At 45.3% G+C, this 13,275-nt stretch overlaps 1 protein-coding gene across 2 annotated transcripts in view; it reads right to left on the minus strand.

Moving 5' to 3' along the window:
- The window catches only part of WDR35 (WD repeat domain 35), a 72,227-nt gene that overhangs the window by 17,651 nt on the left and 41,301 nt on the right, over positions 1 to 13,275 (minus strand). Inside the window, exons 13-19 of one of the 2 annotated variants that reach the window (XM_083178591.1) lie at positions 12,802 to 12,946; positions 12,638 to 12,707; positions 11,854 to 11,907; positions 10,720 to 10,824; positions 7,521 to 7,736; positions 6,326 to 6,406; positions 5,215 to 5,351 (exon numbers count right to left, since the gene is read on the minus strand). In XM_083178591.1, the coding sequence (XP_083034717.1) occupies positions 5,215 to 5,351; positions 6,326 to 6,406; positions 7,521 to 7,736; positions 10,720 to 10,824; positions 11,854 to 11,907; positions 12,638 to 12,707; positions 12,802 to 12,946 (808 nt within the window). Of the gene's footprint in view, positions 1 to 5,214; positions 5,352 to 6,325; positions 6,407 to 7,520; positions 7,737 to 10,714; positions 10,825 to 11,853; positions 11,908 to 12,637; positions 12,708 to 12,801; positions 12,947 to 13,275 lie in introns of both variants that reach the window. The other variant, XM_083178590.1, reaches the window with a different exon arrangement.

Here is a 13,275-nt window from a genome sequence, read left to right on the forward strand (position 1 = left end):
CCTTAGAGATAGTGAGCATCTCCTCTTCTCCGTAATTGATAGGCGAGAGGAAGGGGGTACCCAATATCAGGAACCTTTTCACCAGTACAACGATAGGTGTTCACCTCCCATAGACCAAGGGTGGTATTCCCAAAATGAAGAGGAAAGATATATAGTGTAATACCACCTTTTTATTGTACACAAGACACAGTTAAAAAATGACAAATTACGTCCCCTGGGAAGAGTAGTGGAGTGGATTTTACCAGATATGATATCTGGTAAAATCCAATTATCAATTATCAATTGTGGAGGTATGCCACCTCTCTAATTCTCCTGTTCAGGATCCAGCGAACACCCTAGTTCAGATATTCCATCTCTGTGAGCAAACAACTTTTGTGGAGGAAAGCCATCCCCCCCACTTTGAGTGGAGGAAGTAGTTGGAGGAACACTATTCTATATGCAATATCTGGACGAACTATACCTTTTTGGGCCCAAAAAGAAAGGGGCACAACAGGAGGAGAAACCCTTTTAAATGTGCACGATTGTTTGCAGCTATTCTTCTTATTTTAAGTAATTTATATTTCTTTTTCTTGAGGCTATACAGCCAATCTTTTAAGAGTTATTAATTAATTAATAAAATGTAATTTTCTTAATTATTGCACAACCTGAATATACTTTGTAGCGCAACTACCCTTGTACATAAAACTGAAATACCTCCTGTAGGCACATGTCGGCTCAAAAAAACAGTCAAACACCCCGGGTAACATTCTATGGAATGAGAGTTGTGTTTTTTGGCGAATTTTACTCCAAAAAATGGCTAATTTGCATTTTTCCGTGAAATTGCATATTTAATCTGATGCGAAAAGGTCTCTAAATTGCATAGTTTTTGCGATAAGTCATGCGTACTGAAAGTGCGGTAAAAATTCGCACTTTTATCGCATCCAGATGTTTTCCAATAGAAAAGTATACAATTCGCTTATATAATGGAATGGGATTTCGCAAATCGCACTTTTAAGGTGTCTAATAATCGCCATTTTTTCAGACCAGGTTCTGATATGCGAGTTGGTCAGAACCCTGCACAGATCATTGAGATCTGTGCAGGGTTCTGCGGTAAAAAATGTGTTTTTTTTAGAAAAAAATATTGCGTGGGGTCCCCCCTCCTGAGCATAACCAGCCCCGGGCTCATTGAGCCGGACCTGGTTCCAAAAATACGGGGGGACAAAAAGTGTAGGGGTCCCCCGTATTTCTGTAACCAGCCCCGGACTCTTAGACCGGTCCTGGTTCCAAAAATACGGTGAACAAAAAATCTGGGGGTCCCCCGTATTTTGAAACCAGCACCGGGCTCCAACAGCCCGCAGTGTCATGCCACTTTTTACATAAGGTACCCTGGCCGTACCATGAGCACTGTGGCTGGTCAGCCTTGGACGGGGTACCTGGAGGAGTGGGGACCCCCCCAATAAAGGGGTCCCCCCCCCAAGGCTTCACCCATCCAGGGCTGAAGCCCGGGGCTGTCACCGGCGTCCCTGGCCAGTGGACGCCGGCCTGATGGTGTAAAATCTTTCAATCCTAACATTGCTTTATACAGGAGAACTACAAGTCCCAGCAGACCTCCCCCGCAGGCTGGGACTTGGAGAACCACAAGTCCCAGCATGCGGGGCATTAATGGGCCCGCTGGGACTTGTAGTCCACTTGTAAAATGAATGTTAAAAGAAAACACACACACCGAAAAGTAAAACTTTATTACATACACATCCACACACCTCACTTTTACAACCACATACTCACCGATCCAGGATCCAGCGCTGGTCTCCCTTCTGCTGCAGAGCCGGCTACCCCCGCACTGACAGCGGGGACAACCGACTTTCCCCGGTGCAGCTAACAGCTTCTGTCGCGTTGTCTCAGCACGACACAGACTGAGAGCGTGATTGGGCGATGCGTCTCCATGGAGACGCATAGCTCAGCCCTGATTGGCTGAGCTATGCGTCTCCATGGAGACGCACAAGCCGAAGACTCTCTCAGCTTCTGTTGCGCTGGGACAATGCGACAGTAGCTGTTAGCTGCATCGGAGAAAGCCGGTTGTCCCCGCTGTCAGTGCGGGGGTAGCCGGCTCTGCAGCAGAAGGGAGACCAGCGCTGGATCCTGGATCGGTGAGTATGTGGTTGTAAAAGTGAGGTGTGTGGATGTATGTAATAAAGTTTTACTTTTCGGTGTGTGTGTTTTCTTTTAACATTCTTTTTACAGCTGGACTACAAGTCCCAGCGGGCCCATTAATGCCCCGCATGCTGGTATTGTGGTTCTCCAAGTCCCAGCCTGCGGGGGAGGTCTGCTGGGACTTGTAGTTCTCCTGTATAAAGCAATGTTAGGATTGAAAGATTTTACACCATCAGGCCGGCGTCCACTGGCCAGGGACGCCGGTGACAGCCCCGGGCTTCAGCCCTGGACGGGTGAAGCCTTGGGGGGGGGGACCCCTTGATTGGGGGGGTCCCCACTCCTCCAGGTACCCTGTCTAAGGCTGACCAGCCACGGTGCTCATGGTACGGCCGGGGGACCTTATGTAAAAAATGTCCCCCGTCTGTGGCATGACACTGCGGGCTGTTGGAGCCCGGTGCTGGTTTCAAAATACGGGGGGACCCCCAGATTTTTTGTCCCCCGTATTTTTGGAACCAGGACCGGTCCAAGAGTCCGGGGCTGGTTACAGAAATACGGGGAACCCCTACACTTTTTTTCCCCCGTATTTTTGGAACCAGGTCCGGCTCAATGAGCCCGGGGCTGGTTATGCTCAGGAGGGGGGACCTCACGCAATTTTTTTTTTTTTTTTTAAATACAAACCCAAAATCGCACATAAGCTCAAATTCGCCCATTTTCATGCCTAAAAATCGCACATTTTCATGCCGAAAATTCGCCCATTATCGCACTCAATCGCACTTTTTAGCCTCTAATGCGCATCCCATTAAATATGCGAATTGTGACTAAAAAGTGCGATTTCTGAAAGTGCGAAGAGCGGCGATGTGGAGTGCGAAAAATATATGCGCTTTTCTCTCAGCCCATAGAATGTCACCCCCCCCCATGTCGACCTATTGACTATCGAATTTGCCCATGTCGACCTAATGCTTGTGTCGACCTAGACCCATGTCTACCTAGTCTTGTCGACCTAGTTGCTGTAGACAATATGACCGTATCCCCTGCTTCCAGTGTGTAAATGAAGCTCTAACAGTTTGACTAGTTCTGACTGTGTCCCACAAGTAAAACGCTCATAAATGATTAGTTAAAAAAAAAAAAAATGTAAAAACAACCTGTGCTTGAATGTAAGGTTCTTGTTCCCCCCACTAGCAAAGTCCTGGGGAGCCAGACTGTACAGTACATAGTATTAGTTACTTAGTGTGATTATTTATTAGCCCCTGTAACACCTGCACATAAGGTGTCCCGGTAACAACGGTGCTTTGTAGCAGGGTATATTTTGAATCCATACATTGCTCCATATGAGTTTGGTTTCCATGATTCACATTCCTTGCTGCAGACTAGACCCTAATGCAGCGCACATTCCACACATCTCTGCTGGAAGTAACACATACAGTATAAATCCCCTCTCACTGAGCCCTCGCTGTTACACCATAAATCCTCTGCTTAATATGAAAACAAACCCATACGTCCCATTAATAACTGTGTCTATTAAGGGAATTCTGCTTTGCTTTCTACAGAGAGTCCTAATTCTGAGCTGCACAATAATGTCACTAGTGGATGCAAAAGTGGGACCCGGCCATCTCCACGTGGTGGAACCTTGATGCGCGAAGATTTGGGTTCTACAAACTTTCCCCCATGGAATACTATGGATATTTGGCTTAAAGGGTCTGACTGTATTTAAGTCACTGGATACAATCGCCATCTCATCCAGAAGTATGGCTTTAGCAGTATTTGCTATGAATTCCATATGCTGGCGCCCATGGGTTAATACTATGCTGGAGTAGAATGATCATCTGTACCATTACAGTACGGATGGTGTAATGGTTAGCATTACTGCCTCACAGCACTGAGGTCATGGGTTCAATACCCACCATGGCCCTAACTGTGCGGAGTTTGTATATTCTCCCCGTACTTGCGTGGGTTTCCTCCGGGTACTCCGGTTTCCTCCCACAATCCAAAAATATACTGGTAGGTTAATTGGCTCCCAACAAAAAATTAACCCTAGAATGTCTGTGTGTGCATGTACATGTGGTAGGGAATATAGATTGTAAGCTCCACTGGGGCAGGGACTGAAGTGAATGGTCAAATATTCTCTGTAAAGCGCTGCGGAATCTGTGTGCGCTATATAAGAAACTGCTAATAAATAAATAATAAATAATCATCTTCCGCCATGAATTTCAGAGAAATAGAAAGCTACGGTAAATGACACAGATGAAGCGTTATCCGCAGATTGGTAATAACATATCTAAGCAATGTTTTCATGGTTTCAGAAATAAAAACATAATCACTGCAAGCCAGGACCGTTGGCCGCACAATTACTCCATTCTGAACTAGATTCCTTGGAGTCCTTTACGGGAGCCAGGGTTTGGAAGTATGCGAGACGTGGATAAGTTAATCAACAATCAAGATTAATTGGTTCATTACATCATCAATGAAGGGTGAATGACCAAGTATCTTGGTGAAATCCAAATCAAAAGATCAAGTCAAAAGATGGGGCATCCACAATTCAGATGTTACCTTTATAGTGAACAAAATATGTCATATACTGTACATAGCAGAGAGAGAGAGCGAGAGCAAGAGAGAGAGAGGTGTGTTGCACTCAACACTCCCAATGTATAATTGTATAATCTTTTGCCGGGTGCCTTCTTATGGCAAGCATACAGAAAAGAAGAAGGCGGCACTCTCTGGCTTTTCAATGGTCAGACCTTCGCAGGTAACTTGATGTATCAACGTTTCAGTTTATTTAGAACCTTTGTCACTTATCCTGACAAAAGATCTAAATAAACCAAAACGTTGATCATCAAGTTACCTGTGATGGTCTGACTTTAATGAAAAGCCAGAGAGTGCCGCCTCTCCTCTTCTTTTATATAATATATATATCCAAATATAATAGCCTCTGAGTTCAGCGGCGGGGTGCCAGACAAACTCTGAGTTTTCTTTAAAGGGGCAGTCACTTGCAAGTGATTGATCCTTTAAAAAACCTCAGCGTTGGACCAGCATCCCAAACATGGAGGCTACTACATATGGCCAATAGTCTTCAAAACATCCATTTACCAGAGTCTCGGATGAGGGTTGTCCTCTATGAACTGAGAGGCGTCTTCAATCCCAACCTTCTCAATCAATGCTCTGCTATCTCGCAAGGATCGGATTTCAAAGTTAATGATGTAATCCTTGTTAGGGTGCTCCGGGTCCTGTTTGGGGAAAATATTTTTCACACAAATAAAAAAATATATAATAATACTAATAAAAAGGTAATCATGTATTTTGTGCATACGGCCCAAGCCAACATATGGCGATACCAAATTATCCTGTTTAATTCAAAACTTTATTACAGTGTTAGGGGCCCCGGCAGGGATTTAACATCATATAGAGTCAGACGGCTTGCTGATGAATCCTGGTTTGCTTGAAACAGGCTAAAACAGGGAAGCAACATGCAAGAGAGATGTAATGTGGTCGAGTCGTGGGGGTGTAGCTCTAGCTTTGTGCCCCTGCCGGGGTGCCGGACGGCTCACCGACAGTCGGGATTCCGACAGTCATTACTCCGACGTCGGAATCCCGACTGCTCCCTCGTGGGGGTCCACGACCCCCACAGAGGGAGAATAAAATAGGTGCCGAGCGCAGCTCGCCACCATGCCCGCAGCGTGGAGAGCTGAGCAAGCCCGCAAGGGGCTTCATTGTGTTCCCCCTGCTGTGCAGTCGGGATTCCGACGTCGGGCTACTGACTGTCGGAATCCTGACTGTCTGTGTTTTATACCACACCCCCCTGCTGACATCCCTGAGAGCACTGTCATTGTCAGAGTGATTCCATCAGGTCAGTGGTGCAGGAATTTGGCCTAAAAATCATTTGCCCAATAATTCAAGTGACAGAATATTTAGAATCGGTCTAATGCCAAAGATAAATAAACTAAAAGAGGAAAGTGGCTATCTGAATTGGGCTGAAAAGATTTAGCTCTGGGCAATTACAGCATCAGCCTCTGAGAGAGCGAGATATGCATGTCAGGTATGGAGATAAAAAGTGCCCAGGCTCCTCCTACTTCTTGCTATACCCCAGAGCTCCAGTGTCCCCTATGGCCCGAAGAAGGAAAACATATTATGCACACAAAATAAAAGAACTTCTGCTGTTAATGATCAGCACTGAAATGCAAAAACAGAACAGAGTACATACCTTCAGTAATTCGTCCAATAGAACAGATTTTATTTCCAAGTCTTCAAAATTGCAAATATATCCTGATGTCTGAATGGGTTCCTGATAAGAATAACACAAATAGAGTATAATGTAATATTAAAGAAGATCAAGTATAATTACAGTAGAAATATTCTACAAGAACAGTTCATTTGTTTATGCTTTATGATTTGTACTTCTAAGGAAATTACTTTATCCTTATTTATTTAATTAGCCGGTAATCATAGATATATATCAATATCTCTCAGCTATAAGGACTGAATAAGTAAATAAAGTACTGTAGTACTGTAATTTATATATAGATTGGATTGCCTCAATGAAGTCTGGAATAGATTATATTTGAAGTGTAATTGTCCCCCACCCGGACCGTAATTGTGGTCAGCTGGCCATAAGCGTCACCATAGTGGGTGTAAGATATGCCACTGCTATGGGGCCCAGAGGTCTATGGGAGCCTGGACCCAGGTTATAAAGCTGCGTATCAATTGCTCAGATTTGACTGCTAAGCAATTTGATCCCATGCCATACAATTAAGTACAACATTATATTTTCAGGGAGAGATGTGTGCAGTGGGTGTTGTAATGGTAAGAGGCCACGGTATTGTGGCACAATATGAACTGGGGGTGTCATGATATGAATTGTGGATTCTGTGTGTCATACAGTAATATGTACTGGCAGCCCTACAATGTGGCATAATGTAAACTAGAGACCCAATACACAAATGCAATACTATGGGGCATAACATTAACTAGGGTACTGTTATGGTTCAGTAAATAAACTAGGGGCACGATTCAGATCTGATCGCTCGGCAAAGTTTCCCTGACACTCCCCGAAAAACGGGCAAGTACCACCCATAAATGCCGGCTTCCTGTCAGTCAAATTACGCGCGGATTGCGATTAGATCCTTTTGCTATTTCTGTTGCTATTTTAGCTCAGGTATTGACACAACAATCGGATTGCGAATTTGCACAACAGAAATCAACTATCCAGCATAAACTGCTGCTGCGAGGTGTCTGAAAGAAGCATTGGGCCGGAGGACACTTCAATATGTTTCTACAGCGCCCACAAAGTTCTGGTTACGCCCCTGCAGATGGCTACGTGCGGTGTGTACAATGTAATACAGGATTTCTCAGTAGCTGTATTTTGTGGTCATTAATACTCGGTTTGTGCAAATATTCACCTCTGGATCCATGTTCCTGAACACGTACATCCTCGTCTTTTCCATCAGTGCAAGCAAGTCTGGGTTATCATTGGCCCACTTCATATCCCAGACATCCTTGCGCTCAAACTTCAGCTGCTCGCTAATGATTGGCTGGCCGGCGTCGTCTGTGTGCCGGGATTCCAAATCCAGGAATGTGACTACTCCAGATATATCTATGATAGCCAGGCGGCTGGAGAAGGTACAGTACAATACATACTCAGATCATGCATTTATTATCTGGGAGCACCCAACAGCCTTGTAATTCAGTGATTAGTCAGGTCTTATTTCAGTGATTAGTCAGGTCTTATTTCAGTGATTAGTCAGGTCTTATTGGAAAACAATAAAAAGGTTTACTGACATGTTAAAAATTATTATATACTGTAAAGTATCTGTCAAAGGGACCCTGTTGCCGAAACCATTCGCAAAGGGGGGCTACACATGCGCATAATAGACCATGCACAGTCCCCAAAACATCGGGACGGGGACAAACTCACATTATTGAACTAGAATCGCCCTCTTGGCTTCATACTGACTCGCTGCATTATAGTGACTCAGGGGATTCTGGCTTTCTGCAGTGCCAATGTGTTATGTAACAATCAACTAGCTCCCACAGAACAGGACTTTTACAGTATAACAAACTAATGCACCACTAAATAGTAACATTCAAATGTAAACTGAAATGATGAAGCCTGTAATAAAGGCACAAACGCACCCATATCAAGTATCAGCAGAGAATACGCAATCATATACAGTACAAACACAAAAAACACCAATGCACGATCATAACAATAAAATGTATTTGAGCAAAGCAATATGATGCAAACTTCCTGCAGGTAAACAGTGGTGTAATCAGGAGACCAGCGGGTGCCGTTGGAAAGAGAACGTAGGCTCCATTAGATTGCTACCTTCAAAATATCAGTCAAGGCTTTTTTTGGTACTTGTGGAGTATCACGGCTCCCATTGTATGGCATCGTATGCCATATGTAGTGGCATACGATGGTATACGATGCAATGCGATTTTTACAGATTTTTGAGCTTTTCTGGTCAAAAATCGTATGCGATCGCATCGGATGCCATACGATGCCATAGGATGGCATACGATGCGATGCAATGGCATACGTTTTTGATCTTAAATGCATCCAAATGCATTAAAATTAGTATGAAACATGTTAATTGGCCCCCAACTGTCATTTTTCACTGTGTACCACCCGCGTCCTACGACCTTTTCATACCCCCACTATCCACGTTGGCGTGGAGTTGAGAATAGAAAGTGTGGCGAGCCACCGAGCCCGAAGCGTGGCGAGCGCAGCGAGCCCCGCGAGGGGACGCGGATACCTGTGAAGCCCGCGAGGGGACGCGTATAGCTGTGAAGGTATCCGCGTCCCCTCGCCACGCTTCGGGCTCGGTGGCTCGCTGCGCTCGCCACACTTTCTATTCTCAACTCCACGCCAACGTGGATAGTGGGGGTATGAAAAGGTCGTAGGACGCGTACCGCTGCGCTCGCCACGCTTCGGGTTGACGTTGATAGTGGGGGTGGTACACTATGAAAAATGGCATTTGGGGGCATTTCACAAGTTTACTACACATTTAAATGCATTTTGATGCATTTCAGTGCAAAATCGGGTGCGATCGCATCGCATGCGATTTGATCGTATACGATGCGATGCAATGCGATTTTTTAGCATACGATCAAGGTCGTGGGAGCCGTGATACTCCACAAGTACCCTTTTTTTGTGTGTTCTTAAGATATACCAATATATACTGATAGGGGCAAGCACTGACAGCTGTCATACATCCATATAGTGCCTTTTTATTTGGTAAGGAGACCAATTAGGACATGGGAAGAAGGATTTAGCAGGAAGTCATTAGATAGATTGTAAGCTTGCGAGCAGGGCCCTCGTACCTTTGACTGTCTATAAATATCCAGTTTGTTGTATCACTGTCTCCTATTGTAAAGCGCAACGGAATATGCTGCGCTATATAAGACACTGTAACGGAATATGCTGCGCTATATAAGACACTGTAACGGAATATGCTGCGCTATATAAGACACTGTAACGGAATCTGCTGCGCTATATAAGACACTGTAACGGAATATGCTGCGCTATATAAGACGCTGTAACGGAATCTGCTGCGCTATATAAGACAGTGTAACGGAATCTGCTGCGCTATATAAGACAGTGTAACGGAATCTGCTGCGCTATATAAGACAGTGTAACGGAATCTGCTGCGCTATATAAGACACTGTAACGGAATCTGCTGCGCTATATAAGACACTGTAACGGAATCTGCTGCGCTATATAAGACACTATAACGGAATCTGCTGCGCTATATAAGACACTGTAACGGAATCTGCTGCGCTATATAAGACACTAACGGAATATGCTGCGCTATATAAGACAGTGTAACGGAATCTGCTGCGCTATATAAGACGCTGTAACGGAATCTGCTGCGCTATATAAGACACTGTAACGGAATCTGCTGCGCTATATAAGACAGTGTAACGGAATCTGCTGCGCTATATAAGACACTGTAACGGAATCTGCTGCGCTATAGAAGACACTGTAACGGAATCTGCTGCGCTATATAAGACACTGTAACGGAATCTGCTGCGCTACTGTATATAAGACACTGTAACGGAATCTGCTGCGCTATATAAGACACTATAACGGAATCTGCTGCGCTATATAATACACTGTAACGGAATCTGCTGCGCTATATAAGACACTGTAACGGAATCTGCTGCGCTATATAAGACACTATAACGGAATCTGCTGCGCTATATAAGACACTATAACGGAATCTGCTGCGCTATATAAGAAACTGTTAATAAATAAATAAAGTCGATGATAGTGGGAATATAGTGCTGTACAATGTGAACACAGCAGGAACATGGACAAATGAACAAGAAGACTAAACTATAAGGAGCGATTACCTTTATTCTATCACATCAATGATAACACTGCAGTAAAACATTCACATTGTACAGGCCATAGCCCTAGTAAGTCTCCCTGCCAAATGTGGCGACATTGTGGTTGTTAGAGCGAGTTGCAGACAGCTCTGAATAGGGGTAGCGTAATTATGGCCACCATGTTTCTGTAGCCTGTGTTAACGCTGGAACTATGGGAGAGGAGACCATCTGACAGCCTACTGGGCAAACGCAGCATACCCACCTGCTATTGCAGTTCATACTCATCTGATGAGCGCGGCAGCTCAGCCCATACTCCTGCACTAAAACCACGTTTGGTAAGCTGTATCTCTGTACCGTCCCAGACTCGCGTGCCTATTAGAAGAATAACAAGACGACTATAAAGTGATCTTACAAATAAATTCCGCAATTCCATCATGACAAGTCTGGAGCTTCTGAGATGCAGTCAGTATTATAAACTGTTGGTTGTGATTAGGGTGGCTAATCCCGGGATCGGGGGGGGATACTGGGATTTGGCCCTAAAAACTCTGGGATTTCAATCCGGGATTACGCAACTCTAATGCCGGGCAGCGCTAAGACCAGCTTAGACACTGCCTGTCCGCTCCCAAATCTCGGCTCGCTGCTCTGAGGCTGTGCGCCGAGTGACCTGATGTCAGAGGTCACATTGCGCAGCTCGTTTGCTGCTCCGCGCCCACCTGCCAGACCACCACCAGGTACCCGACCTCATCGCCATCGCCAATGTCCACCTCCTGACCACCCCCGCCCAGCTCCTGCACCGCTGCCCGCCTCCAGACAACCACCACCCAGCTCCCAATCAAAGTCGACGGGCTCCTGACCACCACTGCCTGGCTCCCGCACCGATGGCGGGGTAAGTGACACTGGGTTTGGGGGGGGGACAGAGGGGGATTAAAGTTTGTCATTATATTGACAAACTAAATCACAGGTATCCCGGGAATAGGCATTTTTTAATCCCGGGATTGAAAAAAATGCCCCGGGATGAGCATCCCTAATTGTGATAATCTGCAATACACATATTTTGCTCAAAGTCTCGCTACAAGGTATGTGAGAACAACTGGGGTCATTTACAATATGCAATGATGAAAAGCGGGTCTTCAGGTGTCCAGTGTAGGATGTGGCACTATCACTTCTCCAGCCATAGACCACATACCGGTAATATCCCCCAGTCATCTATGGGAGGATGATTATAAGAATACAAGGACCAATCAGAGGTTGTTTGACATATGTAATGCCAATGCCAGGGCTGGCCCATTGTATGCCAGAAGTGTAAGGCTAGTAATATACATTATATTGCGCCATTAGGTGCCCAGTTTCCTACATAGGTATGTGATAGGGCCGCTGTAAGAGAAACTTGTGCCCACGTACCACAATGAGGACTTTGTCAGATGCCGTTATGCAGCAGATGGGATCTCTGGTTGCCTGAAATGGAAACACAACATTTATACACAGGACACTAAGCGACTGAAGCAGCCACAGAGGACAGAGGTGTAATGGTTAGCATTACTGCCACAGCATGGAGGTCCTGGGTCTGACTGCCACCATGGCCCTAACTGTGTGTAGTTTGTATATCCCCCACATGCTTGCGTGGGTTTCCTCCGGGTACTCCGGTTTCCTCCCACAATCCAATATTTACCAATAGGTTAACTGGCGGTGAAACAAATTAACCCTACAGCAGCGGTTCCCAAACTTTGTGCCTAGGAGACCTGAGGTGCCGTGAGGCTCAAGTTTGTGGTCCAGAAACAAATTACTCATGGTCCCTAAGGAACTCCATAATTCCTTAGGGATTGTTGAAGTTAAAACGAAGGCAGTGATGCGGAGTGTCAAGCACCTGGGCTAGTGCCATCCGTCACTACCTCTCAGTATATATCTCTGTAGGCGTCAGAGAACCCCTCCCAACAGCCCCTGAACCTGTCAGCCTAATGGGTCTAAAGGCAATGTGAACGTCTTGGGATGGTTTACTGTCCCAAACTTTATACATTATATCCTAGTCAATGGACAATGGAAAGCACAATGCCTCACTGTACCATTCAACACAATGGCAGAAGTAACCTGGGGGAGGAGTTACTGGCATTGGAGAGCATGTGATGAATCTGTGCATTATGATTGGTTCCTTTGGGGTTTCCCAAGCATTTGCATCACATTCACTTACCGCCACCACTTTGCTGTAATCCAGAAGCCCCTCCCCAGCTCCAGATGATGCTTCATCAACGTGAAACATCCTGCAATACACAAGCGGCAGGGAATACACGATGCATACACTTTACTATGGACGTCTTACCATTCTCTGATTAGCTGAATGTTACAAATGATTACCGTTCTCTGCCCTCCTTTCTAGTCCGCAGCAACTGGTTTATCTCCATTGCAGTCAGCTTCTTTGCCACCCGGTACTGCCAGACATAAAGGGTTTCCTTGGATGCTGCTACAACGTGGGCTTTGGTCATGGTGACAAACAAGGGCACTGCAGGAAGTGGAACACATGATCAATAATGATGTCGGACGCTTCCATTGTCGCTGGTTGACAGAGAATTACTGTTGCTTTTGTATTGATTATACATAAAGGGGCTTTTTGTACCATTTAAATGCACAATCCGCACAATCCTAAAACCACCTGAACTCGCTACGCTTGTATTACAGATATCAAAATGTATTTCTGTTCTATGGTGCTGCAGTGGGAGCCATTAGAGGGGCGGTGTGACTTTGTGTACAGATTCAGGACCTTATTCTGGTTGAGACGCAAAGCGGCGAAATTTGCAGCTTTGCGTGTCCTATATGCACTGCCCGCCCCAC

Source organism: Crinia signifera, chromosome 3 (assembly GCF_055691185.1).
Source record: "Crinia signifera chromosome 3, ASM5569118v1, whole genome shotgun sequence".
Classification (NCBI taxonomy): domain Eukaryota; kingdom Metazoa; phylum Chordata; class Amphibia; order Anura; family Myobatrachidae; genus Crinia; species Crinia signifera.